Source organism: Leucoraja erinacea, chromosome 27 (assembly GCF_028641065.1).
Source record: "Leucoraja erinacea ecotype New England chromosome 27, Leri_hhj_1, whole genome shotgun sequence".
In the NCBI taxonomy this organism is placed as follows: domain Eukaryota; kingdom Metazoa; phylum Chordata; class Chondrichthyes; order Rajiformes; family Rajidae; genus Leucoraja; species Leucoraja erinaceus.
The window spans coordinates 17651860-17677972 of NC_073403.1; the positions used below are offsets into that span (position 1 = coordinate 17651860).

The window sequence follows — 26113 nt, forward strand, 5'->3', positions numbered from 1 at the left end:
GCAGTGGCTATTCTGGAATAAGGGTCTCAACCCAAAACGTCACCCATTCCTTCTCTCTAGAGATGCTGCCTGTCCCGCTGAGTTACTCCAGCTTTTTGTCCAGTCTATCTTCGGTTTAAACCAGCATCTGCAGTTCCTTCCTACTCCATTCGGGAAGCAATGTCTTAATGTTTGGTGTCGTCATGGTTCAGATGGAGATGTCCAATAGCTAATTCTGCAATTTGCCAAACCACAACAGCCCCATCCTTGGTGCTGGGTTGGGGTTGGTCTTTTGTAACCAGTGTTGTATGTTTAGATTGGATTATGTTTAAAAAAGTAAAGGGGTGGAAAAATCGACATGGTCTGCAATTAAACTTAGATTAGAATTTGCCAGTTACCCTGCATGTTACAGCAGCTGCATCACACCATCCTTATGGTCTATGTGTGAATTTCCTCACGGCTTTTTTGCTCAAGGCATTATTCAATTTTCAAAGACCTTCTGAAACCATGAGCAAAAATTATCAAAGCAGCCCGCTCGGTTCTCAAAGCAGCCCGCTCGGTTCTGGCAGAAGATTTCAAGGCTCTGGTTTTGTTTGATTTTACAGTGACTTTTATCAGTAGGGGGCAGCATCATATCTCATTCACATTTTCATTGCAATCCTTGACAAATTGCAGCTTTGTAAAGGATACGGCTTTTATAATATACAGACCGATTTTCCTTGATATATTTTATTTTAATATATATCAGCATTTTAACATTTTCAAGATACTCCCCCACATTTAAACATTGTCGTTATTCAAGTTGGAATAACTTTTTATTTTTACTGTCACGGTGATTTTTTTTTCTGGTACAATAGAACGTACTTTAAAGAAAACTGGAAAAGGAATGGAATATTTTATTGTCATATCTGACAAGGCTCAGTGAAATTCTTTCATGGCAAATGTAATCCTATTAAACAATGGTCTTGAATGCTTAAACTTTGTATTGTTAAAATGATGTGTGATCCTCACTGAAATTACTTCTGTCTGTGCCTTGGCGTTTCTTTTTGTTTCACAGTCCTGCCAGTCTCATTTGTACATCACTTTATCTTTTTTTATTTGTCTGCCTCTCTTTCTCACTGTTGTTTGCTCATTCTGTTTATCACTTCCCCGAGGGGAAGATTGCAAGGCAGCAGTGTGCTGCAATTGGCCAGCCCACTGCCGTGTACAGCTCCCATCTCTACAAGCACCGTGATGCTGGGTAACAGTTCTCAGGGAGTCTCCAAGACCACAACAGCATTCCTGTTACAAAGCTGCACATGCTCCCGAGCTTCTAACCTTTTCTGATCATCACAGAGCAGCTGAATCGAGGAGAGTCCCTACTTCCCTTTGCTGTCTCGAAACGTTAAACTCCCTAGCAACGGGGAAAACATCCCTCAAAGTGAGAATCCTAAGCTACCTAGCAACTAAACAATGTCATTTAGTGCCTTTCCAACTTCCAGATTTGAAAGGAGACCGGTGTCATTGCACAAAGACTGAGGCTGAATCAAGGATAAAGCAACACTGGACGAGGATTAATGGTCTCAGGGCACAGCTGAAAGGATGTCTGCGCTCCGTCGGAAATTCGGGGAAGACTACCAAGTTGTCAATACTTCCAGGGGTTCCACCTACAACGCTCCCATAAAAAAGAAAAGACAAAGGTTTGTTGACAAGAACGGTCGTTGTAACGTGCAGCATGGGAACTTAGGCGGAGAGACAAGTAGGTACATTTCTGATTTGTTCACAACTTTAGTGGATCTGAAGTGGCGATGGAACCTCTTAATTTTCATTATGACTTACACGATAGCCTGGCTAGTGATGGCTTCAATGTGGTGGATCATAGCCTACATCCGTGGAGACATAGATCAGACCCACGGTGAGAACTACACTCCGTGTGTGGCCAATGTCTACAACTTTCCATCCGCTTTTCTTTTCTTCATAGAAACAGAAGCCACCATTGGTTACGGCTTCAGATACATCACCGAGAAATGCCCCGAGGGCATCCTCCTCTTCTTGTTCCAGTCCTTGCTTGGCTCCATTGTGGATGCCTTTCTGATCGGGTGCATGTTCATGAAAATGTCCCAGCCAAACAAAAGGGCAGAGACTTTGATGTTCAGCCGCAGCGTAGTCATCTCCCAGCGCGACGGCAAAATGTGCCTGATGTTTCGAGTAGGGAACCTTAGAAACAGCCATATGGTCTCTGCTCAGATGAGATGCAAAGTGATAAAGGTAAGCGCTGTCAAACATTAACTAATTTTTCCGGTAAATGTGTTTAAGCCAAACCAGGCTCTCTAACTAGATTTGGCTCTGCAGATAAAGTGTTGGACTGAACTAGTTCATTAAAACAAACCTTTTTTTTTAATTGCAAGATGTTATTGTCCTCGGCCATGCAGATGGTTGCAAATTTAATTTGCTGAGTGAAAAATAAAATGAGGCTCAAGGAAGAGCAGTATTGTTCCCAGGGCAATTCAGCAACAGAAGAGTTAACAGAGTACAGCTACTTCAAGTGATTCTTTCATGAATAGACTGCTTCAGAATATGTTCAAATACTACAAGCATTTGCAGTCGTTTCGGATCTCTGCATAGATAGCAAAATGATGGGGCAGAAGGCCAGAATAAGTGTGTTATCATTAATACACAGCGACTGGTGCCCCACAGCACCAGGGACCTAGGATCGATCCTGACCTCAGGTACTGTCTGTATCGAGTTTGAACATTCTCTTCTCTTGGGTTTCCTTCAGGTGCTGCGGTTTCTTCCCACATCTCAGATTTGGAGGTTAATTGGCCCCTGTAAATTGCCACCAGTGTGTAGGGAGTGGATGCAATAGTGGGATAACATAGTACCAGTGTGAACAGGTATGGACTCAGTGGGGGTTTGGACAGTGGGCCGAAGGGCCAGTTTCATAGAAACATAGAAACATAGAAAATAGGTGCAGGAGTAGGCCATTCGGCCCTTCGAGCCTGCACCGCCATTCAATATGATCATGGCTGATCATCCAACTCAGTATCCTGTACCTGCCTTCTCTCCATACCCCCTGATCCCTGTAGCCACAAGGGCCACATCTAACTCCCTCTTAAATATAGCCAATGAACTGGTCTCAACTACCTTATGTGGCAGAGAGTTCCAGAGACTCACCACTCTCTGTGTGAAAAATGTTTTTCTCATCTCGGTCCTATAGGATTTCCCCTTTATCCTTAAACTGTGACCCCTTGTCCTGGACTTGCCCAACATCGGGGAACAATCTTCCTGCATCTAGCCTGTCCAACCCCCTAAGAATTTTGTACGTTTCTATAAGATCCCCCCTCAATCTTCTAAATTCTAGCGAGTACAAGCCGAGTCTATCCAGTCTTTCTTCATATGAAAGTCCTGAGTTTCCATGCTGGATCTTTCAATTAATCTACCAAAGCTCATTTGTGGTTTCTCTTTCCTGCCCAAACGCTACTCTGTGTGTACAATAATGAAACTGTACCACCTTTATTATATTACACTGCTGTGCACTGCACATTGTCGATGCAGAACTTTAATCATTATTTATGAAGACATTGCCCCAGAATTTGTCAGATGGAATCCCCAGCAACTGAGTGGGAGACGCCCACACTGCCAGGTACTGCCAGGGCTGAGTCAAACGCAGGCGCTAATTGGGTCACAACTTTCGGCAGTTACATGGTTAGTGGGAACACGAGTATCTGATGGAGGGCAGCGGGAGGAAGGTGGTGATAAAGTGTGTGGGTTATTTCTCCCTTCCATTAAATAATGATGGGGGGGACGTTTGGAGAATTGGGGTTTATGAGTCACTAGATAAACATGATGTCAAACCCGTGTACGTTTGCATATATGATGTAGCTACTGGACACTAATGCCTTTGACAGTCAATGTAATGTTCTTGAAATGCAATCACTGTTATAGTGTAACATGTCAGGGAATGGATGTGTTATAAGGCCCTACCAGTAGTAATGAGGTCAATCACAAAATAAGGTCATGTCGATGGATTAATTTGAGGACCTTCACCAGGAGAGCTTTATGTATCCCGCTGAAAAGGGTGGGCAGAATATTGATTAATGCTTCATGTATAAATGATCATACTCCCAACAGTGCAACGTCTTCAGAGCTGCTGTGAAATATCAATTGAAATAGAAGGCCTGAATGAGATTTAAACCATTGGCTATTCAACTCTGGAGACTAGAGCACAGCTATTGACTTGAGGCTGATCTGATACCCGACAGGTAGAATAGAGACTATACCCCGCATCATCAGCTCCACGCTGCCTCGGGAAAGCAGCCAACATTACCAAGGACCCTTTTCATCCCAGTCATTCCCTTACCACTACAACATGGAGTGCAGGAGGATGAGGGGTGATCTTGTAGAGGTGTACAAATTCATGAGAGGAATAGATCGGGTAGTCTCTTGCCCAGAGTAGGTGAATCGAGGATCAGAGGACATACTGTAGGATCAAGGATGAGGGGGAATAGATTTAATAGGAATCCAAGGGGTAACTTTTTCACACAAAGGATGGTGGGTGTATAAAACAAGCTGCCAGATGAGGTAGTCGAGGCTGGGACTATTCCATTGTTTAAGAAACAGTTAGACCGGTACATGGATAGGACAGGTTTGGAGGGATATGTACCAAGCGCAGGCAGGTGGGACTAGTGTAGCTGGGGCATTGTTGGCCGGTGTGGGCAAGTTGGGCCGAAGGGCCTGTTTCCACACTGTATCACTCTATGACTCAAATAAGCTCTGAACTACATAGACTATTATGATTATTTGTTATTATTGCACTATTATTGTTGTTTTTGGTGTGTATGTGTACGTGTGTATATATATAATCTACATATATGTGTATTTGTGAGTATGGGTATCTATACATACACTGAACTTTGTTTCTCCGTCTCATTTATTATATTGTTTACAGTGTTCTATGTTTTCATATTCTGTCGTGCTGCTGCAAGTAAAGGGCCTGTTCCACTGTACGAGGCAATTCAAGAGTTCCCGAGTTCTCCCGAGTTCTCCCCTGATTCGAGCTCGTGTAATGTACACAGCGGGTACGTAGGAGCTCGCGGATGTCACGTAGCGGCTCGTACGAGTAACGGTAGGTTCTCGGGAAATCCGGTAACCTCGTGACATTTTATCAACACTGAAAAATGTCCACGAGTAAAAATATACTTGTGTCGAAAAAAATTGTTTTTTTTTACTCGTACGAGCCCTACGTACCCGCTACGTCCATTACACGAGCTCGAATCAGGGGAGAACTCGGGAGAACTCTTGAATTGCCTTATACAGTGGGACGGGCCCTTTAGAATTCCATTGTTCTATCTGGGACATATGAGAATAACACACTCTTGACTCTTGAATCTTAACCTCCTGTCTCCCATCAAGAGACAAAAGCTTGAACAGCTTCTTCCCCACCGTGTTCAGATTACTGAAAGAACCACCCATAAACTTGGACCTAATCCCAATCTTCCAAACTACCTCATTGCAGACCTAGGACCTTTCCTCCGTAACTGTAAAACTATAACACTGTAACATTATATTCTGCATTCTGATATTTTTCTTTTTGCGCTAGTTGTTGTACTTGCGTGTGACTACATTGTACTCATGTATAGTACGATTTTTAATGGAAAGCACACAAACAAAAGCTTTTCACTGCATCTCAGTACACATGACAACAATAAACTAGTATCAATGTAGTAGCAGGGACATCCGACCTGTGGGGATTTCTGCCTTTCCACCAGTCCACCACCACCCCAAAGCTGAGCTCAATAATTTACCCCTTGTAAGGTACAGATGGAAGTTCTACATTTTAGCTGAAATTGAAAACAAGTTAATCTGTGCCACTCCCTTTTTCCCAGTGAGCACTGCCAGGCATCCAGTGGATCTGGTGAAATTACTGGGCAGTTTATGGGCCACCACATTCAACGTAACATCGGGTGATATAAAAAGAGAAAATGTAGGAAAAACTCAGCAAGTCAGGCATGATCTGCAGAAAGGGTCTGAACATTTGTCAGAATTATCACTTCTGATGAAGGTATCAGGGGCAATGGGTAGAAGGCATGAGAATTGGGTTGAGGGCGAAAGATAGATTGAATGGCGGAGTAGACTTGATGGGCCAAATGGCCTAATTCTGCAGCTATAATTTATGAATTTATGAACTTGTGAAGGCTCACACATCCAAGACATTGACTATCCCTTTTATGCCCACTGAGTTTTACCAGGATTTTCTGTTTTTTTTGTATCCGAGTTTTAGCATCCGTGTTATTATTTGATTTCCATTTCCCAGGCTGACTCAGTCATGTCGAAGTCCTGTTTTGTACAGCTCGAAGGTGTGAAGATATCTACTGCATTAACAGAAAACTGAGCACCTTCCAATCACCAAAATCAATAGTGAATTCAGGAGGATGCTTGTAGTTCATTACTGTGTCAGGCAATTTAATTACATTTTCAAATATTAACGAATGTGAAAATGTTAAAGTAAGAAAGTGCCAAAGGCAACTTGGGGGAGAGAAAATAAAGCTATCACAAGAAGATATGTAAGGAAAAGTGGACCAGACCCCTCAGGCCTGTCCTGACATTCATTACGATCATGGCTGATTGATGCCAGCCGAATAGACCCCTCAAGCTTGCCCTGACATTCATGGCTGATTAATGCCGGCCCATTGCGCATCAGTTCCCCCAAAACCTCAATTACTTGATATTTCCAATATTTATCTTTCTCCACCTGAAATACATCTAATGATCTGGCTCTCACCATCTTCGAGGGCAGAGAATTCCAGGGATTCACAACCTGTGGAGAGAATAAACCTCCACGAACCTCATCTTTAAAAGAGCGGTCCTTTATCTTGTAGTTGCTTGTTTGTGACTCCCTCTCACCCTGTGAACAATCCTTAAACTTAAATACAGATCATAATAAATGGTAAATAAAGGACAAATGTTTAATTAATGTTTACATTGCACTGTCAGTCTAACACATTATGGAAAACGATAATTATATGACTTAAATAGAACTGAGGATTTAGTTTACAGTTTGTTACAACCTGGGATTTCTAGTCTCAATTTTGCTGGAAATCGTTTTATAATAAAATGTATATGATTTTTAAATCTATTTGCAAAGCCAGTTTGTTATAAAGATGTGTAGCTAATCCAATGTGCAGTGGGCATAAAAGATAGTTTCATGTCTCGATTTCTTTTTATGTTTGCATGAATAAAAACCAATAGAAACCAATGCAGGCGCAAGAAACAATTACTTATTGTTTTGAAATTCAACACAAAAAACAATTACTAATGGTTTTGAAATTAATTCATGCCTATCTCTATGGAAACGTTTGAAATAGTTTGTGATAATCATATATTTTGTCTCAGACTTATTTTGTAATATGCAACTAATAGATTTTTAATTTAATTTAAAAAAAAATCAAAATGATGTTAAATGGAACCATTTCATTTATAGGTCAGAAAGTCTTGCATTTAAAGCTTCTGCATCCATTTATTAACATAAAATAAATTGTTGGAATAAGACATAGATACAAATCTAGTAGAGGTCACGGAAATTGGTTATTTTTTATCAAAATTGTTTTCGAAAGGAAATGTCAGGAAAAGTAAAAAAAATAGTTTATTACCATAATTATGATGAGATTCATGATCAGTTATCTTAGAATTGATCCTGCATTTTCAGCCATGAGAGTCCATGCTTTTTATTGGCAAGATAATTTAAACTCTTTAACCTTTTCAAAGCTTGAATTGACATTTCTGTCCACTAATCAAAAGTGGCATTTCCTATTTATTTCTAATTGCCTCATGAATTGAACCATTTTCCCTTCTCCGTATGCTCGTCCCATTGTACATGCAACGCACTCTGCTGAAGAGAACACAATGCGGGCAAGGATCTATTTCTTACAATCTGTCTCCAAGACTACCATGCAATGTCAGGGAAGCTTTGATTTCAAACTAACATCCTTTCTCCTTTTCAAATGAAAGAATTGACTACAAATCGTAACCACTTTCCGTTAACTTCAGAGAGTCGCAACCTGTTGAGGTAGAGTCTTTCATATGAATAAACTGAAGTGGAGAAGTGCATCCAGTCCTCTGTGACACGGAGATTCTATAAGATAATCTTTTTACCTCAGTGTCATTTTCCTGTTCTACCCTGTTTCATGGGGGTGTTGTCAGGACGAAAGTGTGTGTGCCACAGGGTGAGGTTGAGTAGGCTGGGACTCTATTCTGAACCTTCTGAATTGTGTAGTCGGCAGGGCAGTACTCTGCATATTGCCAACTTGGACAATATTACTTTTTTTTTAATCAAGCAAATTAAATAAGTCTTTGGAGTGTGGGAGGAAACCGAAGTTCTCGGAGAAAACCCACGCAGATCACGAGGAGAACAGACAGCACCCGTAGTCGGGATCAAACCCGGGTCACTGCATTTTGCTGTGAGGCAGCAACTCTACTGCTGTGCCACCGTGACTGCCCTCCTATTCCTTGGAGTGCAGGAGAATGAGTGGTGATCTTATAGAGGTGTATAAAATCATGAGAGGAATAGATTGGGTGGATGCACAGACTCTCTTGCCCAGAGAGGTGAATCGAGGACCAGAAGACAGGTTTAAGTGAAGGGGGAAAGATTTCACAGGAATCAGAGGGGTAACTTTTTCCACACAGAGTGGTGGGTGTATGGAACAAACTGCCAGATGAGGTAGTTGAGACTAGGACTATCCCAACGTTTAAGAAACTGTTAGACAGGTATATGGATAGGACAGGTTTGGAGGGATATGGATCAAATGCAGGCAGGTTGGACTAGTGTAGTTGGGATATGTTGGCCGGTGTGGGCAAAATGGGCCGATAGGCTTGTTTCCACGCTGAATGACTCTAGGACTCTATAACCACATGATCTTTAATTCCCTTAATGTGTAGGAAGGAACTGCAGATGCTGGTTTAAATCAAAGATAAACACAAAATGCTGGAGTGACTCAGTGGGACAGGCAGCATCTCTGGAGAAAATGAATGGGTGACGTTTCGGGTCAAGACCCTTCTTCAGACTGAATTGATTCCCTTAATATCTACAAAGCTATTAAACTCTTTCTAGAATATCTGATGCAGTGAATTCACCAACCTCTGAGCGAAGAATATTCTCCTCAACAATTACTCAACCCTTTATTTTAACACTGTGATCCTCGGTTCCTAGGCAGGAACCTTCAACTCACTATCTATTCTCTGGTGGCACTATAATCTTTCTTACGAGTTCAAAAATATTCCAAAACACACTAAATTTAGGGATAGTTTATTGACTTATTTTCAGGATATGGAAGTTACCAGGAAGGCTAGTATTAAGTGTCCATCTTTGATTAGTTGTGTTCAACTACCTTTTTGAACGAATGGTAGAACTGCTGCTTCACAGTGCCAGAGACACAGATTTGATCCAGACCTCAATTGGTGTGTGTGGGGGTTGCACGTTCTCCCTGTGACCAACTGGGTTTGATCCGGGTGCTCCGGTTTCTCCCACATCCCAAAGACGCATGGGTTTATAGGTCCTGTAAATTCACCTCATGTGTAGCGAGTGAATGCGAAAGCGGGATAACATAGAAATAGAGTGAACGGATGATCGACGGTCGATGTGGACTCGTTGGGCCAAAGGGTCTGTTTCTAAGCTATATCTTTCAATCAATTTCAATTAAACAATCAAAGTTGTCTTAGTGAAGGCTGTTGGGGAGCTTCCGAATGTAGACTCAGTGAAGAATTGTCAGTATATTTCAAAGTCAGGATGCTTTGTGTGAGCGATAATGAGAAGTTTTCTTTGTATTTGAAAAGATTTACTGGAATTACTTTTCCTATAATTAATTTAGACAGCACTTTGCCGTAAAATAATTGGAAGTTTCAAAATCTGCTATTTGCTAATTGTGCCACAGAATGATACCAGAAACAAAATCACATCCCAACACCTAAGGCTTTGCAATTATTTATCAGGTACAAGGCAAGAGTGAAATGTAATAGGTACTCTGCATTTTCCTGCACTCAAGATGCTTGATACTAGTTTTGTTTCACTTAGTTTAATATTGTCATGTGTACTGAGGTACAGTGAAAAGCTTTTATGTTGTGTGCTATTTAGTCAGCAAAAATGTACATGATTACAGTCAAGCCATCCAGAGTGTACAGACACATGATAAAGGGTATATACTATCCAAAGAAGCAGAGAGGAATTTGTCTTAGATTGTTGGTTCTAAGCTATGAAAGTGTACTGGCTGTGGATGTTTCTCAGCTCCTGACATTCAATTATCCAAATCTCATGAACCTGCACCTGCATCCAGCCACCAGATCACTTGCACACCTGTACCCAAAGGCAAACTGCTCCCTGAAGACATTTCTGTTGTGCTTTTGAAAGCCTGAGGTCCTCCTTTAAGCATTTCACAGACAATGAAGTTCAGTCATTGTTCTAATGTAGTCAGGCACAGCTGCCGGAGTGCATGCTTAAACTTCTGAAATAAATAAATAAAATAAATGATCCATTAAGATAGCTATGAGGAAAAAGATTGACTGGGACACTGATGTTCTTCAGTATTGGGATGGATACTTTTACCTTCATCTGTTGGGATAGTCCTTCATCTATCCGTTGGGATAGTCCTAGTCTCAACTACCTCATCTGGCAGTTTGTTCCATACACCCACCACTCTGTGTGGAAAAGGTTACCTGATTCCTGTATTTACAATACAGAAGGCAGGTACGGGATACTGAGTTGGATGATCAGCCATGATCATATTGAATGGCGGTGCAGGTTCGAAGGGCCGAATGGCCTACTCCTGCACCTAATTTCTATGTTTCTATTTCTATGTTTCTATCTGATGTGGTCTCAGTTTGTAATTTTAACCTTGAGTGTGACTGGATTACTGATGTGTAGTTGCTGTCGTGAGAGGCAATTGCAAGGAGCACATGAGGCCTGAAAGATGTAGGACTGGACTTTGCTTATGCTGTTGTCTAGAGCTCCACAGCCTCAGAATAAAAGGACGTACGTTCACAGTGGAGATGAAGAGGAATTTATTTAGCAAAGTGTGGTGAATCTGTGGAATTCATTGCCACAGAGGGCAGTGGAGGCCGAGTTATTGGGTAATATTTAAAGTGGACGTTGGTAGGTTCTTGAATAGTAAAGGTGTCACAGGTTATGAAGAGAAGACAAGGTGAATGGGGTTTGGAGGGGAAAAATAGATCAGCCATGATTGAATGGTGGAGCAGGCTCCAAGGGCTGAATGGCCTAATTCTGCTCCAATGTCTGATCTTATGATCTCTGTCTTCTTCTTCTTGCGTATGGCATGCACGGCCTAAAGTTGTAGGCCAACTTGTTCTATTGATCTTATTTGATTGCGCACACGGGTTGATTGCATTCGTGGAAACAGGGCAGACCACGTGAAGGTTGCAATCTCCCACCCCGTGATCTCTGTGACATGGAAATTAGAAATTAGGTGCAGTAGTAGACCATTCGGCCCTTCGAGTCTGCACCGCCATTCAATATGATCATGGCTGACAGTCCTGAAAGAAAAGGTTTGGTACCTTACCTATGCAAATGAAGGGTATAGGTTTTTTTTATGGGCTGGTCTATCTAAAACACTACTGTTACAGTACACAGAACATAGGAATAACATATTGTTAATAAATACATCATGCCTGTTGGCTAAACTATTTACATTTGCTTGGAAATGGTAAATTATTTTCTAACTTTGCATTAATGTATGTACATATTTAATTTCTGAACTATTATCAGGCATAGCCCAACTAATATACTTATCAACAATTGTCATTTCAATATATCTCGTATGTCAGGGCACTGAAAAAGTTGGAAAATTACTTAATTGTGAAAGAATATCAGGGCTTTTACGCTGTTCTATATTAAAAACTTAGAACATAGGTAGGAACAGGCACTTTGCCTGACAGTGTCTGTGCTAAACATAATGTTAAACCAATCTCAGATAGACACAAAATGCAGGAGTTGCTCAGAGAGACAGGTAGCTTCTCTGGTGAAAAGGAGTGTGTGACGTTTTGGGTCGAGACCCTTCTTCAGACTGATGTCAGGGGGGTGGGCGGTACAGAGGTAAAATGTAGTCGGAGACAGTAAAACCAGTCGGAGAACTGGGAAGGGGGAGGGGATGGAGAGAGAGGGAAAGCAAGGGCTATGAGAAGTTAATGTTCATATTGCTGGGGTGTAAGCTACCCAAGCGAAATATGAGCTGCTGTTCCTCCAATTTGCGCTGGGCCTCACTCTGACAATGGAGGAGGCCCAGGACACAAAGGTCAGTGTGGGAATGGGAGGGGGAGTTAATGTGTTGAGCAACCGGGAGATCAGGTAGGTTTAGGCGGAATGAGTGGAACTGTTCAGCGAAATGATCGCTGTGCCTGCACTTGGATTAGTCGATATACAGGAGTCCACAACTGGAACAGCTGATACAGTAGATGAGGTTGGGGGAGGTGCAAGTGAACCTCTGCCTCACCTGAGAAGACTGTCAGAGTCCTTGGATGGATTTGAGGGAGGAAGTATAGGGATATGTGTGGCATCTCCTATGGTTGCAGCGGAAAGTACCTGGGGAGGGGTTGGTTTGGGTGGGAAGATATGGAAAGCGGAAAGGGGTGGAGATGGGAAGATGTGGCTAGTAGTGGAATCCCATTGGAGGTGGTGAAAATGTTGGAAGATTATGTGCTATATGCGACGGCTGATGGGGTGGAAGGTGAGGACAAAGGCGACTCTGTCCGTGTTATGAATGGGGGGAGGGGGAGCTAGGGCAGAGCAGATCGAGGAGACCCTAGTGAGAACTTCATCTATAATGGAAGAGGAAACCCCCGTTCCCTAAAGAATGAGAACACCTCCAATGACCTAGTATGGAACACCTCGTCTTGGGCGCAGATGCGGCGCAGACGGAAGAATTGGGAGTAGGGTATAGAGTCTTTACAGGAAGCAGGATGGGGAAAAAGTGGTCTAGATAGCTATGGAAGTCAGTCGGTTTATAATAGATGTCATTGAGATAGCTAATCTCATCTGCACGTGATCCTGTACATTTTTGGAGTGTGGGAGGAAACCAGAGCGCCTGCAGAAAACCCACAAAGGTCACAGCGAGAACGTATAAACTACATACAGACAGCACCTGTAGTCAGTATCGAGCCCTGGTCTCTGGCGTTGTAAGGCAACTCTACTGCTGCGCCACCATATTGCTCCATCTGTGCCAATATCCTCAATGTTCTCATAGACTCATAGATACAGCGTTTAAACAGGCCCTTCGCCCCAACTTGCCCACACAGGCCAACATGTCCCAGCCACACTAGTCTCACCTTCCAACGTTTGGTCCATATCGCTCCAAACCTGTCCCATCCATGTACCTGTCTAACTGTTTCTTAAATGTTGCGATTGTTCCAGCCTCAACTACCTCTTCTGTCAGCTTGTTCCAGACACCCACCGCCCTTTGTGTAAAAACGTTACTCCTCAGAATCATATTGAATCTTTTCCCCTTCACCTTAAACCTATGTCCTCTGGCCCTTGATCCATCTATCCTGGGCAAGAGGCTCTGTGCATCTACCTGATCTACTGCTCTCATGATTTTATATACCTCTCTAAGATCACCCCTCATCTTCCTGTTCTCCAAGGAATATTCCTAGCCTCCTCATCCTCTCCCTATAGCTCAGACCCACTATTCCTGGCAACATCCTTGTAAATTCTCTCGTGATCGTTCTCTGCAGTGGCGGACTGGCCAGGGTGTCAGCTTGCCCGATGGCAAGTGGGCCCCTGATGAAGTGATAGCAAGTGATGGCAAGTGGGCCCCTGTTAAATGATAGCATTGTAGTTGTGGGTGGGCCCCCTTTGTCTCCTGGCAACCAATATATTTACACCCAGTCCGCCACTGTTTCTCTGCTCTCCTTTCCTAAAGTGGCAGAAGTCTTCTGTTTGTGGTGTTGTGGTGGAAGCTCATTTCCATGCATCAGATCCAATTGATTCAAATCCCAGCATTGTTGTCATGTCTTTTTAAAATTGAAAGACTTTAGATGTTGCATTTGAAAGCCTGTGTACAACAATGTCTTTGTGCCACATATCACTTCAGATTACTTTTGTGTGAGACGGAAAATCATTTGCTTTGTGATTCATGGAGTTAATCTAGTTGAAGCTATTAAAGTCTTGACACATGGCCGAATTAAACTGTACGCTGTTTACAGAGCTGTGTCTCATTGAATCAACGAATCATAAAGCCATTCAGTACAGAAGCAGGTCGACTGGCCCACCATGTCCATGCCAACCTTTAAACAGCTCCCTCTACTAATCCTCAAGTCAATCGAGTTTATGTGTGTGAGATGTTGTATTTTGGGAAGTCAGGATCAAAACACATGGTCCTGTGCAGATCTAATTCCGACCTCACAGTGAAGGGCAGGCCTTGGGGAGTGTTGTAGAGCAGAGGAACCCAGAACAGCAAGTACATAGTTCCCAAAAATTGGTGTTAAAGAGTGATAGGGTAATGAAGAAGGCTTTAGGCATGCTGATATTTATCAGCCAGGGAACTAAGTTTAGAAGATGGGACATTATTTTACAGTTGTACAAGATGTTGGTGAGGTCACACTTGCAGAATTGTGTTCAGTTGTTGTCGCCCAGCTATAGCAAAGGTGCCATTAAGCTGGAAAGACTGCTTAGAAGATTTACAACATAAACCCACTGCCGCGTGGGTTTTCTCCGGGCACTCCGGTTTCCGCCCACACTACAAAGACGTACAGGTTTGTAGGTTCATTGGATTCAGTAAAATTGTAAATTGTCCCTTGTGTGTCGGACAGTGTTAGTTCACGAGGTGATCATTGGTCAGAGCGGACTCAGTGGGCTGAAGGGCCAGTTTCCGCACTGTATGTCTAAAGTAAAGTAAAAGTAAAAGACCTTTGGACAGGACATGGATAAGAAAGGTTTAGTAGGATATGAGCAAAACATAGATAAATGGGGCTATCTTAGATCAGGCATCTGGATTGGCATGGCCAAGTAAGGACAAAGGGCCTAATTCCATGCTGTATGACCACGAATTTCAACCGAAGAGAAATCATTATACACTTTAATTTCTGCATAGATCTAATCACACACACATATGCAGTAGTCTCACAGTTCTGTGGGTCATGAAACTTTATGAAGATAACAGTTGCCCATCTCTTGCTGAAAGCTGGAGTGCCATTGCTCCAGATAATTGAGACAATTCCCTGAGTTAACCAAGCTGCTGTGTCTGCCTGGAGAAAGCATGAAATGTACTCCGTCCCGATGTGTGACAATAAATATTTATGCCGCAGAAATGTGAGTAATGTCCAAATCCTCCAAACGAGACTCTGACCTCCTCCTATCGGTAACCGCCACCAGTGCCAGAAACAATGAGTCACTCACCATAACATCCTGGGGACACTCCTAACACTGTGGATAAAAGGACAGTCGGAGTCTGAAGATGGGTTCCGACCCGTAATGGCGTCTGTGCATTCCCTTCCTCGATGCTGTGTTTTAGTCAGGATTCCAGCATCTGCATTTTCTCGTGACTCTATTTTTGCTTCTCCATCATTTCCTGACTCCCCAAAGACTTTGCATCTTCCCCAAGGCACAAGTTTGGTGCGCGATGGACCCACTTGCCTGGATAAATGAACACCAAAGAAGATGACCACTACCCAGGAAGATGCGATCTGACTGAATGATGCCACATCACCGCTGTAAGAGTGGTAATGTTTAAAGGAGATGTGCGGGACAAGTTTTTTTCACACAGAGAGTGGTGGGTGCCTGGAGCGCGCTGCCATTGATGGCGGTGGAGGCAGATTCAACAGTGGCATTTAAGAGGCACTGAGATGGGCACATGGATATTGGAGGGATAGGGATTGGAGGGATAGGGGTCACTTCTGGTAGATTCTGTGCTATGCTATTCTGTGTTCTCCATTCTATAATCCTGAGCTCACACCAAAAACACTGTAGAAGTGCCTTCTTCAGAAAGTGTAACAGTTTAAGAATGCATATCAACATCACGTTCTCAAGGGGCAATAGATAGACAATAGACAATAGGTGTAGGAGTAGGCCATTCGGCCCTTCGAGTCAGGAATAGGCCATTCGGCCCTTCGATTCAATGTGATCAAAGGCCCTAATTGCTTCATTTTCCTGTAATGACCAATTTCAACGTGAATAAAAGGTTGCAAATCTGAGAGCAACAACATGGAATATCCAGCTGTATAATTTTAAACACCGTTTAAAGTGCTATTTGTGTGTCCTGCATCTTATTTTGTTTTGTGTCCCTGATGTAACATACCACTTATTTAATTCAAAAGATGGCACGCACTGGTGCACTGATAACAAAAGGATTGTTACACTGAATCACAGAATCACACAGCACCGAAACAGGCATTTCAGCCGGACTCTTCGATGCTGACCAAAATACCCCATCTCAGCGAGACCCATTGCTTGTGTTTGCTTATATCTCTCCTCTCCATGTACCCATCCAAATGTATTTTAATTGTTGATATCATATCTGCAACAACAAGCTCGTTCCATATACTCACCACCCTCTGGGTGAAAAAGTTGCTCCTCAGGTTCATATTAAATCTTTCCTCATTCAATATGACCATGGCTGATCATCCAAAATCAGTACCCAATTCTGGCTTTTTCCCTATATCCCTTGATTCCCTTAGCTCTAAGAGCTAAATCTAACTCTCTCTTTAAGCCCACTGGTTCTTGATTTCCATATCCTGGAGATTATAACTTTTTGTATTCACCCTATCTATTCCACCCATGATTTTGTACAACTATGGAAGATTACCCCTCAGCCTCCTGCATTTTAGTAGTTTTCTTAAATGCTACTGGAGGTTTCACTGAGATCTCTTTTACTTTTTATGCATGTTCATCATTGAATAGTGATTAATTCTGCAGCACTGTATGGAACAATCACTCAGTAGCTATAGCAACTTCCTTCAGATCTTAGTTCAAATGCTAATACTTCTGTTTTTATTGCTTGCACCATGAAACAATACATTGTTCGTACTTTGCCATCTATGATATCATTATCTGAAATGGGGAAAAAGCTTCAGATTGACTGCTATTTGACAGTGCACTACAGAGGCAAGTGCAGTCTCAGTGAAGTGTTAGTGTGATCTTTGATAGAATGTACCTTACGATGTCCCATTGGAATCAGGCACTCTCATCTCTCCAATATTACCAAGCATGTACTAATTTTTCTTGTCTTTTGATCTACACCGCCAAATGAACCAAATACACAGGAGTTGGATAAATCATTTACTCCCATGAATCAGATTGTGCCGCTCTGAGACCGGTTGTCAGAGGATGCGAGGGGGATTTGATTAAAAGATTGATTGAAAGATACAGCATGGAAGAAGACCCTTTAGCCCATCAAGTTCCCTCCAACCATCCTTCACCATTAATTATAGTTCAGTTTAGTTTAGAGATGCAGCGTGGAAACAACTTCTTCGGCCCACCGAGTCCACACTGACCAGCAATCCCCACACACTATCCTATACACACACTAGGGACAATTTATAATTTTAGCAAGCCAATTAACACGTCTTTGGAGGAAACGGGAGATCCCTCCCGGAGAAACCCAGGCAGGTCACGGGGAGAACGTACAAGCTCCGTACAGACAGCACCAGTAGACAGGGTCGAACCCGGGTCTCTGGCGCTGTAAGGCAGCAACTCTATCGCTGCACCACCATGCCACCCAATTGTTCACATGGATTCTATGTTATCCCACTATGTTATCCCACTTTCACATCCACTCTTTACAGGCCAGGGGTTACTTGATCATTTATTCATAGAGAGATACAGCAAGGAAACTACACAACCCTCTGGTTCACTGAGTCCACGCTGTACCATACAGTCACACTTATCCCACACTCATCTAATCCATCTTTATTCTCTTCATATTGGCAAGAATTCTCCCTGGATTCTACCACTCACCTACACAAAAAGGACAATTTTAAAGCAGCCAATGAACCTACCGGCCTTTGTGTCTTTGCGATGTGAGGGGAAACCAGAGCACCTGGAAAAAACCCACGCAGTCACAGAAAGAGCTCGTCACACAGTCAACACCTGAGGTCAGGATCAAAACCGAGTCCCTTCACTGCAAGTCAGTGGCTTCTACAGGTAGTGCCACTGTGCTGCCCCAGTAGTAAATGGGTTCCTTTTCTTGGCTTCAGTTTGCTGCTGTTGCACTATTGTCTGTAAGCGAGAACATTCTGGGGCGCAAGGATTGCCACAGAGACTTAAGGGCCTGTCCCACTTGGGCGTCATTTGCGTGTCATGCAGGTGGCGAATGAAGATTTTGTGAATCCCAAAATCCTGGGGTGCCACGCGCAACCGCGCATCACTGCCTACGCCACCATGCCTCACCACGCGCCATGCGCGCATAATGAACGCCATGCGTCGTGACACATAAATGATGTCGCGTAAATGACGCGCAAATGGCGCCCAAGTGGGACAGGCCCTTTAAGCACAAAAACCTGCGCAGACGCTGTGGTGAATTGTTGAGAGACTGCACACTATTTCTAAGGGTGCCTACATTCAGATGAAATGTTAAACCAAGGATGGATAGCCCCCCCCAAGTCAATGTACAACATCTCATGGCACTATTTTGAAGCACATCAGGGCTATCGGCCCTCATGTTCGAGCCAATAATTATCTGCCAGTTGACATAATTAAAACAAGTGATCTGGTCATTAAATCTAGCTATTCACTGGGGGGCAAATTGCTTTCTGCACTCCCTACTTTATTATCGTCACAGCACTTCAGGATATAATTCAATAATAGTGGAAAGTTTGGAAAAATGAAAGGCTGCAAGCATCCTTGTATACATTCACATCTTTTGTGGCACTGTGGCACAGCGATAGAGTTGCTGCCTTACTGTGCCAGAGACCCGGGTTCAATCCCGACTACGGGTGCTGTCTGTATGGAGTTTGTATGTTCTCCCTGTGACCGTGTGGGTTTTCCCCGAGATCTATGGTTTCCACCCACACTCCAAAGACGTACAGTTTTGTAGGTTAATTGGCTTGGTATAAATGTGAATTGTCCCTGGTGTGTGTAGGGTAGTGTTAATGAGGACCCAATGCTTGCTTCCAATCCAGCCTACTGCTTAATGCAATTGCAAATCTCAGACTTGGTTAACTTTGCAGATATTTCTTGTGGCATTTTGGAAGGGGTTGAAACCACAGTAGTTGAAAGATCCAGTAATCTTGTCTACAAACAGACCTTGCTTTGGTCATTGGTAGCAGGCAGACTGCAGAAGGGGATATGACTGTGAGAGCCCTCATGTAGACATAATGTTCCTTTATAAAGTAAAGTAAAGTAAAGTAAAGCCTTTATTGTCATTCAGATCTTTCGGTCTGAACAAAAAATTCGTTGCCTGCAGTCATCTATAATAAAAATGCCCCCAGTAAACACAAATTAAGATCCTGTGGTTGTGAAAAGACCTGACTGTAGTTGAATTCTGTCTCTTCCTCCCTCTGCTCTGCAAAGTTTTCAATACTTTCCGCCAGAACGGTTGTTGCCGCTGGGTTTTAGGCCTCGGCGCAACAGCACGGACATTAACAAGAGAAGTGCAAAAGGCCAAAAACACGTCTAACACCCATACAAACATAATAAAATAAAACCAAAAATTAACAAAAACAGGACAAAAGACCAAACAAAAAAAAGAAAAAGCAAACGGACTGCAGGCGAGCCGCAGCTGCTAAGGCAGCGCCGCCATCTTGAGCCTGTAAAGGTGATCGGAGAGCACGTCGATCCAACCGGTACCTGACTGAGACTCTAGGTGTTGGAAGGAACGGCAGATGCTGGTTTAAACTGAAGGTAGACACAAAAAGCTGGACTAACTCAGTGGGTCAGGCATCATCTCTGAAGAAAACGAAGAGGTGGCGTTTCGGGTCGAGACCCTTCTTCAGACTGAGAGTCAGGGTAAAGGGAAATGAGAGATATGTAGATATTGCTTGAAAGGCATTTTGATGAAGGGATGAAATAAAAACCACAGTATCAGGGAAAGGTGAAAGATGGTCCATTGGTGGCTGTGGGCTTGTCGAGTTACAAACAGACCAACAGGACGCAGTTGGTCATTGGAGAGAGAGGGGATGCAGAGGGTTACTTGTAATTAGAGAAATCAATAATAATAATAATAATAATAATTTTATTTATAGAGCACTTTAAAAACAAGCTGCAACAAAGTGCCATCACTGTAGACATAAAAGTTCCTTTATAAAAGTAGTAGTAAAGACATGTAAAATAAAAGTAAAGTAAAGTAAGGCAGTAAAGTAGCCAAATGCGTTTTAACACTGGATTGTCATGTCTCAGATCTTTCGAGTCTGAACAGAAAGGCTTTGAGCCTCGTTGCCTCGCCTCCAGAGCAGCTCATACCGGGCAGGAGTATAGAGGTAAAAAGAGATTTAAAAACAAATCCAATAAACAAAAATTTAACCCGATGCACCACCAGGGAGGCCCAGAATCACCGATACACTCCCTCTTTCGAGTCCCTGTGATGGCGAGCAGCAGCATTCTGAACCAACTGGAGACGAGCCAGTGAAGAACTTAGAGCGCGTTCCCTAGATCCTAAAGTTCTCCTCAAAATGCTGCCGCTCGAGAATGGGCTTCACCTTCGCCAGCTTCCTTAGGTGAAAGAAGCTGGACTTAACCACCGCGCATATTTGGCGATCTAATTTAAAGTCACTGTCCATCCTAAAACCCAGGTTCACAACTGTTGGCTTCACGTACCTTGACAATGCAATAGTCATACCTCTGGGTTGCAAGCTGTCCAAACTGGGACTATAGGTGTTGGGTTTGGCTGCGAGAACAGTTGGGGGGGGGAACTAAGTCTCAGAAGTGTGAAGGGTATTAGCATTGCATTGAAGGGTTAGACCCCTTGCATTCAATTTTAAAATGCATAATCATATACACAAAGTAGAATTGCTGAGGGGTTCAATGGCGCATTGCTTTGTTTTAACACTATGTAATTAGATAGCATTTTATATCCGAAGAGAATTCTGATGAGGACCATTTCTAGGACTTCCCTGCATTACTTATGAAGTTGGCCAGGCTCTTCCTGGTACGTGTCACCCTTATGCACCTGATGTGATTATATCATTGCCCATGCCACGGCCCTTGTGGAGCACCATTGGCCACTCCTAGGAGAACAAGGTCTACTCAAAGCAAAGCTGGATCGGGACCTTTCTCATGCATGCCCTGGTTAGCTTTCATCTCTCCAAGGTCTTTCCAAGTGCCATTATTACAGGAATCCCCCACTCTCTCTCTGATGCTTCTCTCAATATTTTAGAAGATTTAAGAGGATGTTACCAGGACTCTAGTGCCTGAGCTATAGGGAGAGTTTAAGCAGGCTAGAACTCTATTCCTTGGGGCGCAGGAGGATGAGGGGATGATATTCTAGAGATATCCAAAATCATGAGAAGAATAGACCAGATAAACGCATAGTTTTTTTTCCAGGGTAGGAGAATCGAGAACCAGTAGGTTTAAAGTGAGGGGGGGGGGGGGGGGGGGGGGGGGGGGGGAAGATGAAATAGGAACCTGAGGGGTAACTTTATTTAACAAGGGTTGTAGCTGTATGGAATGAGCTGCCAGAGGAGGTAGTTGAGGCAACATTTAAAGAGCATTTAGATAGGTTCTTGGATAGAATAGATTTAGAGGGATATGGGCCAACCGCAGGCAAGTGGGACTAATGTAGATGGAGCTTGTTGGTCGGAGTGGGCCAGTTGGGCTGAAAAGCCTGTTTCAGCGCTGCATGACTATATGACTGTACTCAGGAAACGCCAAGAAAAATCCCAGCCTTTGACTTTCACCCCCTGATCCAGCAATCTCTTGGGGGCTCCAATAATAGACCCAACTTCTAACCCCTACCAATTAGCATGCTGTTACCCTATTCATAGACTACGAATGTCCTCTCCACCACACTCTGATAGTTCTCACCCTGCCCCTCTCAATACAAGTGACACTTGCCACAGAGGATCTTTAACTAAACTTATGTTGCATTGCCTATCCAGCTCAACTATTTCGGATTGGTACATAGATAGGAAAGGTTTAGAAGGACAAAGGGTGGTGTGTGCATGGAATGAGCTGCTGGATGAGGTAGTTGAGGCAGGTACTATTGCAACGGTTAAGAAGCATTAAGATAAGTACATGGATAGTATATGTTTATGGGCCAAATGCAGGCAGGCAGGACGAGTGTAGATGGGGCACAGTGGTTGCCATGAATAAGTTGGACTGAAGGACCTGTAACCGTGTAGACGATATACTATTGAGGAGTTGCACCCTCAGTGTATGCAACTTTTGAACATTCACCTTTCAAGTGAAAGATATGCCCAACGGGTGTAAAGATGATTAATTAGCCTGTCAGTCACGTCTGGTGACCGCAATGCTATAAATTACTGAGTTTGATTTAATGCACCTATTTTATATGCAGCAGCTCACCACATTTCTCTGAAGGAGCTTACTTCATTGTACTGGGTGAAATTGCTGCAGGTTCTTTTATATTCTCACCTTCTTTCTTCACATTTTGTGATTGACTTTACTTTGGTAACAGTATGATCATTTTACTGCGGTGCAGACATCCATCATGCCTGTTTCCAACTCAGTGATTGATGTTCGAAGTAAATTCATCACAATGGCAGTAAATAGCAGCAGAACAGGAACCCAGTGCATCTTTATCTGTCACATGAATTGAGACGGTGTAGTTGAATCCTTTTGAACACAGAAAGGCTTTTCCAACATGAACAGTCTCTCAATATCAAAATGATTATATTGTAGCTTGGTTTTGTCACTTATCCCTGTTTGAGTCATAAAGAAGACTGGGTAAATCTGACAATGACACCATTCATTTGGAAAAATAGACACAAAGTGCTGGATGGTCAGGCAGCATCCCTGGAGAACCTGGACAGGTGATGTTTCGGGTCAGGACCCTTCCTCAGAAGGTTTCTACCCTTTACCTGGTCTACATGAAACTAGTCAACAGAGTCTAATTTGTTTACGTCAATAACAGATGTCAATAAGTCTAATGTTTGAGACAATTTGACTTATTCAGTAACTATGTTTGCGTTAGGTATTTAGAACATTTAATTTGACACTGCAGAAGCTGCTCATCCATTAAAATTCCAATTTAAAATACTATAGTTTAGAACAAAAACTATTTTGCTGAGAAATAATTAATTATGATGCGGTTTAATTTTATACATTTTATCTCAAAGCCTTTATTGCATGATTTTCTTGTGGGAAATAAATTTCAGTTCATTATCCAAGATGGCAGAAAGGATGTTAACTGCAATTCTAATCACCATTCAATCTTAATAATGATCTTTCAAAATAAGCAAGTGAGCTTTAATGAACTGATTAAAGGGTATGAATGTGGAAAATGTATTTACAGTAATTTATCTTTGGTTGCAACATCTATGCAATGTTCTGATTAGATCCTATCTGGAGCACCCTCTACAAGGCTTCATTCAATTATAAAGTCATAGTCATAGTGACTTAGCTCATATCAGAGAGAGTCGTTTAGTCATAGAGCTGTGCAGTATAGAAATGGGCCCTTCACCCCACCTTGTCCATGCAACAAAACTGGCACATTGGGCTTGTCCAATTGTGTGCATTCGGACCATAGCCCTCTAAACCCTTCCTATCCATATACCTATCCAGATCTTTTAAAAGTCGCAATTGTATCTGCTTCGATAGCTTCTTCTGGCAACTCATTCCGGATAGGGATTACCCTCTGAGTAGAAAATGTTCTCACTGATGTCCCTCTTAAATCTTCCCCCTCTCATCATTAGCCTATGCCCTCTCATTTGAGAATCCTCTACTCTGGAGAGACTGTGAGTGTTCACTTTGTGCATGCCCCTAATGATCTTGTAGCCTCAGCCTGGTCTAGTGTATATGAAAATGGAAAATGTTGCCCAGCAAGTTAGGTGGCATCTGTCAAGAGAGGGCGAAATAAAGTTTCCATGAGAATCTCTGTCATCTTGTGCTGTTACCCCTTTGTCATTTGTCATTAACTCATTCAACGTTCTTGGTATCCTGTCTCACCCATCTTTCTCAATGTTTTAAAACGTACTCTATCGCTAACAACTTTAGAGTTTGATCATCATAATGAAAGATCATTACAATGAAACATTCACGTTGTTTCTCTCTCTGCAGATGTTGCTTGACCTGCAACATATTTCCAAAACTTTCTGCTTTTATTTGAGATTCCCAGCATCTGCATTATATTGCTTTTTGCTGTGTTTTGTTATGTGGGGAGTTGAGGGATGTAAGCAATTAGTGTCATGATGCAAGTTGGCCATGAATTAACTTAACATTGGAAAATACTGGGGTGGGGGGAAGGAGTAGGTGATTGAAGGTTTAACTCATTCCTTCCTGGGTATAAAATGGAAATATTTAGTTTGTGTTGAAGTCAGTAAGTGAAATGGCTGGAGATACAAGGACCTGCAGATGCCAGAATCTTGAGCAAAATACTAGGTGGTGATGCAACTCAGCAGGTCAGGTAGCATCTGTGGAGAAAATGGATAACAGAGTCTGAAAAAGGTTCCGGACTCAATACATCGTATAGAATCAATACGTCCCTGCTGCCTGACCGGCTGAATTACTCCAGCACTTTGTGTTTTACTCAAGTTAAATTACAGATTCTTTAAAACACTAATGATGGCACTTTGAACATCCTGTTCCCAAAAAGAAACACATTTCCATGAGTAAGATATGTAATGATGATTGGGTTTATTGGTCTATTTTTCGTGTTTGTTATTCAAGTTAATTTCTACAATGGAAAGTGACAAATTAATTTCATGAGTAATAAGCCAGTGTTTGGGCTGTAAAGAGCAAAGCCAGGCCATCAGTGAGGGCAGAGGGTGGTGACAACTGATGGAACAGCGGGCAAGGAAGGGTTCCTCCTCTGCCTCAAATCCGCAGAGATTAGTTGCACACTTTCATTATTTACGATGCTGCTATTTCCAAATCTTGCTTTGCACAGTAGTGCAGCGTTAGAGTTACAGTTCAACGCCAGACACCCGGGTTTGATCCTGACTACAGGTGCTGTCGGTACGGAGTTTGTATGTCCTCCCCATGACCTGCATGGATTTTCTCTGAGATCTTCAGTTTCCTCCCACACTCCAAAGACGTGCAGGTTTGTAGGCTAATAGGCTTGGTATAAATGTAAATTTCCCTGGTGTGTGTAGGATAGTGTTAATGTGAGGGGGTCGCTGGTCGGTGCGGACTCGTTGGGCCGAAGGGCCTGTTTCCATGCTGTATCTCTAAAACTAAATCAAAAACTAAATTTAAACTCAGGAAGCCTAGTTTCTTTCACTATCAGCTTTAGGATGCCACTTTCATTAGGTCTAGCCCTGGTTAAAAATGAAGGTGGATTGCCTGATCATTTGTATTTGATGGTAGGTATTTGATGCAACTGAAATGCTCCCTGCTCTGTTTCAAGCAGCAGTTAATATTAATATTAAAGCCAGGCCTCAAAAAGATAGGTTTTGAAAATAAACCAATAGATTTATTGGTTGGTGCCAAGTGTACTGACACCAATATTTTAAAACTGAATTCAAATTCTAAAACTGCCATTCTAAGAGTAGATTGATGGATTCCCGTTTAAAAAAAGATACTTGCTACACTGACTTATACATCTCTGTTTTACCACTCCAGCTTCATAACCATTGGGTTATTCTACCCCATTATCACTCTTCTGTATTAACTAATCTAGCTGGTTAACACCTGTATATTCAATAACATAACTAGGACATTAAATTCGACCTTATTAGTTTTACTAACCTAGTTTTACTAACTAACTACACTTCTAGAATCAAAAGTTCCAAATGAGAGTGAAAGCATAATTTTCATTTGTATATCCTAATTAGTTTCCTAAAATCCTAATCAGATTATACCAGGAAACATTAAATCTCACTTTCTTGGTTCTTGGTTACATGCCAAGAAGACACAAAGTGCTGAAGTAGCTCAGCAGGTCGGGCTGCATCTCTGAAGAACATGGATAGATGAGCTTTCATGTCAGGACCCTTCTTCAGTCTGCCTGACCCGCTGAGCTACTCCAGCACTCTGTGTCTTCTTTTGTAAACCAGCAACTGCAGTTCCTTGTTTCTTGGGCCTTGTTTCTGGAGCCTGCAAGGAATGCTC

The 26113-nt window shown here is 42.6% G+C and overlaps 1 protein-coding gene across 1 annotated transcript in view; it reads left to right on the forward strand.

Annotated features, from left to right (window-relative positions):
- The first annotated feature begins 852 nt into the window (after window positions 1-852).
- LOC129710307 (G protein-activated inward rectifier potassium channel 1-like) overlaps window positions 853-26113 on the forward strand; it is a 52938-nt gene continuing 27677 nt past the window's right edge. Inside the window, exon 1 of the mRNA XM_055657213.1 lies at window positions 853-2226. Coding sequence (XP_055513188.1) covers window positions 1561-2226 — 666 coding nt within the window. The 5' untranslated portion in view covers window positions 853-1560. The remainder of the gene's footprint in view (window positions 2227-26113) is intronic.